Consider the following 6,026-nt stretch of genomic DNA (forward strand, 5'->3'; position numbering starts at 1 on the left):
CAACTACTACCCCCTTCTTCTCAATAGGATGTTCTGCAAAGCAGAACCTCCAGACAATAGGCTCCCACCCAACCTGAAGTAGGGTCAGATGTGATGGAAGTGGTAATTATGTATTCAGCGTTGGAAATGAGCTGTCCTGATTAATAACTTCAAACTTGAGTGACCCACTACATCGAGGTCCAGACTTGGGCACCTTGCTATCTACTATTTCCCCTGATTCCACATGTGTACCATCTGCTCCTTTTCTAATAGTTGCTCTGGGAACTATCGTCAAAACAATATTACCCTTTGCTATGGAAAGTTTGTGACAATCAATTGCCTTCTGGCTCACTCACAATCCCAAAGGTAGCACCTTTCTCTTCTATATTAGTATCGGTAGTACTTAGCAAAGTGAATGGAACATAGAGTAGGCATTTAGTAAAATTCAAAGTCTTTAGATGAGACTAAGAACCATTGAGACTAAATCCCAAGATAAAGTGAATGGAAGACAATGTCTTAAGAGGAGAAGGGAATAAGCATTTATTAATAGAGTACTACAGGCCAGATTCTGTGCTAGGAGCTTCACTGGCATTATCTCATTTGACCCACACAACAACTCTGTGAAGAAGGGGAAGGGAAATTTAACTAAATCCAAGTAAAGTCCCATAAAAAGAAACTGAGAAGACATACCTTTGAAGTAAGTCGCCTTCTGCAAGTTCTTCTGTAGGTCTCTCTTTACCTACAAAATAAGCAATATTTTTTAAAGTTACTATTATAGAAAAACATATAGCTTCTACTGAGGGACATACATACAAAACAAAAAGTCTTTTCACAAATTATCAGTCCTCACCAGATGTTAAGCACAACCTGGTCTAGATGTTCTAAGTTAAAAAGTCAGAAAAGGAAAAACATACTTAAGGCCATGAGAAACATACTAGCTTTCTCTTGGAAAGAATAGGGATACGACTATTATTGTGACAGGCTAACTCACCAGGCCTCCTAAATACCTATTCTTAGGATAACATCTGACATATCGGTTTGTAAGCAAGTTTGATGGAGGGGACCTGTAAGTTGTTCAAGTTTTAATTATGAACATCCGCAGAATCAGCAACAGCAAGAGGTGAACAGGATAAAAAATAAAGGAACCACTTGTAAAGAGCTGATATCAAAGACTCCCACAGACATTCAAATACTTCATATCCTAGCCTTAAACTTGTCTTTAGTTAGAGAAATTCTATTTGGGGATGCATAAATCCCTTTAAAATGTAAAGATGATGTTGTAAAAAAGTACAACGTCAGAACAGATTATACCCAGGTTCATAATAAAAAGGCGGCCAAGATCCTTGCAATTACAAACTTCGAGTAGGAAAATGACAGTTAAGTGATGCGTTATGTCCTATAATCAATCAGCAAACAAGCATTTAGTTATGTATCAGGTACTGTTGCTAGGTGCTAGAGATGAAAGGTCATAAATAAAGCAATCCTTATATACTATCGAGAGAAGCAAGAACACATAAAAGCATACACACAAGATACCCAAGGGGATTATGTCTAGAAGAAGAGAGACCTACAAGGCTGGGTCCCAACTATCAGGCCCTCCTTTATCACTCCTTGATGAGACCTGCCTTACAAAAATGTCTGGAAAGGAGCATCAAAGGATGCTTTCATTATTGGGTCCTTGGGAATAAGTTTGAGATGAGTCAGAAAGGCGATCTGCAGAATGCAGTCTTGCTGCTGTTGTTCAGTCATTTCAGCAACCCCATTTGGGGTTTTCTTGACAGAGATACTGGAGTGGTTTGCCATTTTCTTCTCCAGCTCATTTTACAGATGAGGAAACTGAGGCAGACAGAGGTTAAGTGACTCGCCCAGGGTCACACAACTAGTAAGTGTCTGAGACCAGATTTTAACTCAGGAAGATGGCCAAATTCAAGTATAGCATTCAACTGAAGGGGTAGAGGTACATAAAAGGTGATAAGGATTTACTGTAATTCTTGGCTTCAATCTAACACTTTGTTCTGCTCTTCACATCTTTTGTGGATTACAAAGGAAGCAATATTCCAGAAATCCTTGTCTTAGGGATTTAAAAGCTATATGGAGGTGGGGAGGAGTCTTCAAGCTAACCAAGCCAATTGTTTTCCTGCTCTTTCAAATATGCCCTTTGAGGCTTCTGGAAATTTAAGACAATTCTAGCTTATGACTGACGCCCTCAATTTAGTTTGCCTACATCTACTTTTGTTTTTTTGGCAATTGGGGTTAAGTGACTTACCCAGGGTCACATAGCTAGTAAGTGTTAAGTGTTTGGTCTGAGACCGGATTTGAGCTTAGGTCCTCCTGACTTCAGGGCCGGTGCTCTATCCACTGCGCCATTTAGCTGCCCCCCTACACCTACCCTTGGGCAGTTAGGTGGCACAGTAGATAAAGCACCAGGCCTGGAGTGAGGAAAACTCATCTAGCTGGTTCAAATCTGGCCTCAGACACTTCCTGTCTTTGTGACTCTGCGAAAGTTATTTAAGTCCCGTCTACCTCAGTTTCCTCATCTGGCAAATGAGCAGGAGAAGGAAATGGCAAACCATTTCAGTATCTGTGCCAAGAAAACCCCTAAATGGGGTCACGAAGAGTCAGACACAACTGAACAACATTTATGATTTTCCTGGTCTGATCCCTCCTGTATATTGCAAATAAGTCTTCCTAAAATATTGTTTTCATCATGCAATCCCCAACCCCCAAACCACACTTGAAAATAATCTTTGTCTCTCCATCTTCAATCTGGTATTCAAGGCTCTCCATAACCTGGTCCTGTGTGATCCATCTCCCAAACCTGAGCCCTCCACTGAAGACAAAACAATTTTTCCACTGTTTCCAACAAGATGCTATTTCCATGAATTCCCTTCCTCCTCCCTATGCTTATACAAATCTTATAGCTCTTTCAAGCCTTAAAAAAACAAACTTATCTTTAAAAAGAAAAACCTTACCTTTTGCAGCCCATAATGATTTTCCCATTCTCTCTGGCATTGAAAATTATTAGTCTATTACACTCATTTTAACCCTCAGTCCTTCAGATGCTACCTTGTAATATAAGACATCTCGAGGTGAAATACAAAACAACTTCATTGCTTTAGGCGTATATCTTGTTTGTATAACTAGATTAATAAGGCTTACTAGAGAGGGCTTTAAAGGTGTGACTGACCCAAGACTCTCGTTTTACAGCTGAGAAAATTGAAGCCAAGAGAAATGATGCAACTTGCCTGAGATCACATCAAAAAACAATGGCAACTAAGATTTAAACACAGTTCTGACTCAAATTTAGTACCTCTTCTACTGTACCACACTCTCAGAGTTCTTGAAGGCCAAGGACCAAGTCTAAATTTTATTTTGTAGCACTGCTAGGCACTGAAAAGATATGCACAAAGTGGGCAATGAATATTTGGACAAGCATAATTTTCTGTAAAGTAGATTCCTTTCCCCTGAACAATTTACTGGGGTAAAGGTGTCACAGTGGATAAGAGGGCCAGGCCTGGGGTCAGGAAGACTCATCTTGTTGACTTCAAATCTGGCCTCAGACACTTACTAGCTGTGTGACCCTAGGCAAATCACTTAACCCTGTTTTTCTCAGTTTCCTCATCTGTAAAATGAGCTGGAGAAGGAAATGGCAAACCACTCCAGGATCTTTGCCAAGAAAACCCCAAATGGGATCACAAAGAATTAGACAATACTGAACAACAACAAAAACAATTTGTCAGTTTTCTATTATTCTCTCTACAATCAAAGCTGATGATAACAAAAGCTAAATGAAGACTTACTTGCTTCAACCTCTGCCTTATATTCCAGTAGCTGTTGTTTAATCTGATCCTTTATTCTATAAAGGGAAGCTCAAAGTTAGAACAAGGTAGTGATTTTCATAGGAATACTATAGTATTATATACTCTATATAATATTGCCATATATTTCCATAGGAATACTGCTTGCTCAAACAGTCTGCCCAGTTTTTGAGGATAGAAATAAACGCTTCCAAATTTTCCACAGGTCAAGAGGAAAAGAACAAAAATACAATATGTGGAAATGTACAAGGAACTAAGCTTTTTGATTTACCCAACAAGAAAAAAAAACAAAAACTGGTCAATGGCTACTTAAGGTCAAGAACAATGTTTTCAGAGGAAGGATCGTGACCTGTTGCTCTGTGTCTCCGAAGAAATAGGTCACAGTTCGGGGCAGCTATTGAACCATTAGAAAGAACAACCAAGAGAATGATTAATCCCCTCCTTTACACGTATTTAAAAGTATAATCGCCACACAAGGGGATTGTTTCAATGCTTCTAACTAATTCAAAGAACACTAGGAAAAACAGGAAAAATTATGCAAATAATGGTAAACAATCAGCATGCAGTTTTATGAAGCATTCAGATGAGCATGGTACCAATTTTAATACAGTGCTTCATTTTGGCAAGGCTATCACTCCTTTGCTTAACCATTAAAAAGTCCTGGAGTTAAGTTGTCTGGGGCAACATTACAGATTTTTTAAATGCTGCTTGAACAAGTCTGAATATTAGCCCAATGTCTCTTGGGGATGAGGCTCTCAAAATAAAACCCTTTTTAAGATAAAAGGAAAATTCAGACAGGGAAAACAACCAAATATTCTCAATTAGCAGTAGGAACCAGCCACATAATTTCAATTCTTCCAAAAGCAGGGATTAACTGTTTATAGTATTCCTTAGGTTCTCAATAAATTGCTTTAAAAGGTGGAGTGACCTCTCCAGTAGTCAAACATAGCTTACCCAAGAAAAACCTATTTGCCTAAAAACAGCTTACTTATCTAAGAAAAGCTGCAGCAACAGGCAAAAAGGGTGGAACATTAAGATTTATTAAAGACCCCATCTCCAAAAGAGTCTACCCTGCCTAAATCCTGAATTTCGGCCACTAAATTATCGCAAATGAACAAGAAACACCCTTCTCGTCCAGATTAGAAAAGAAAACAGTACACTAGTGAAAACATGAAGCTTGAAAGAAAGGGTTAACTCCTCCACTTGGGGAGGGCATGGCCGGGAATGCCTGTTAGCCTGGGCAGGGCTATTTCCTAGTTCTTGACAGCTCCGCATATATCACTACCCTTCTTGGGGCCTCAGTTTCCCCGTCTGTAGAATAAGGATTTGGATTCTCTAATAGAGATCTACTACCAACTGCTACAGTCTTAGAACTAGGGGTGGGGCTAAACTGGGTAGGGGAAAGGGTAAGAACCTGAGCAGCTGCCGGACCATATTGCAGTCTTCATCCTCCTCCCTCCTCTCTTCTTCTCTACTCTCTTTCCTATAAGAGGCAGCTGGAGGGGACTCATCTCTGCTACTGCTGCCGGGCATGGCTCGCTGGGCGCTGGTGTCCAGGGCATAGTTTCCAGCATCCCCGCTTGGGGTGGGCGCTGGCCGCAGTGACCTCCGCACCAGCTCTTCCTCTCCCCACGCCTCCGCGCCCAGGTTGCCGGACATGCCAGCCCGCACTTCGTCTCTGGTAGCGACTCTGGTGCGTGGCGTGGCCTCGTCCTCCCCTCCAAGTGCATACTTGACTGGGGCCGACGCCACGCGCCTCCAGGACCTGGTGCCCAGTGCACGCTTCTCCTCCTCCCGCACTTTCACGTCCCCGCCGGTGCTGCTCCTGGCACGCCGGGACCTGGCGCCGGGCTCCCGCGCCGCCTCCCTCTCCCCCCGTGCCTTCCTGCCCGTGCTGCTTTGGGCGCTCCCAGGGATAGCGCCCTGAACTTTTGCGTCCCCGCTAGTGCCGCGCATGGGACGCAGGGACCTGGTGCTCCACACCTCCTCCTCTTCGTCACGGGTGTACTTGCTTAACCTATGTTTGGCGCCTGGGGAACGGGTCCTCCGGCCCTCCGCCTCGTCCTCCTCCTGCGCGTTCTGACCGAGGGTGTTGCGCTTGGCCAGCACATCCTCCTGGACCTCCTGGGCTTTCTTGCCGGTGCTGCGCTCTGGCCGCCCAGGCCTGGAACTCCGCACTTCCTCGTCCTCTCCTCGCGCGTTCCTGCGGCCACTGCTCCGGGCACGCCG

The 6,026-nt window shown here is 43.1% G+C and overlaps 1 protein-coding gene across 1 annotated transcript in view; it reads right to left on the bottom strand.

Annotated features, from left to right (window-relative positions):
* Positions 1-6,026, bottom strand: part of CENPH (centromere protein H) — an 18,953-nt gene that overhangs the window by 12,221 nt on the left and 706 nt on the right. Inside the window, exons 4-6 of the mRNA XM_027863366.1 lie at positions 5,212-6,009; positions 3,780-3,835; positions 670-718 (exon numbers count right to left, since the gene is read on the bottom strand). Coding sequence (XP_027719167.1) covers positions 670-718; positions 3,780-3,835; positions 5,212-6,009 — 903 coding nt within the window. The remainder of the gene's footprint in view (positions 1-669; positions 719-3,779; positions 3,836-5,211; positions 6,010-6,026) is intronic.

Source organism: Vombatus ursinus, unplaced genomic scaffold, assembly GCF_900497805.2.
Source record: "Vombatus ursinus unplaced genomic scaffold, bare-nosed wombat genome assembly UNPS02014772.1, whole genome shotgun sequence".
NCBI classification, from domain to species: Eukaryota; Metazoa; Chordata; class Mammalia; order Diprotodontia; family Vombatidae; genus Vombatus; species Vombatus ursinus.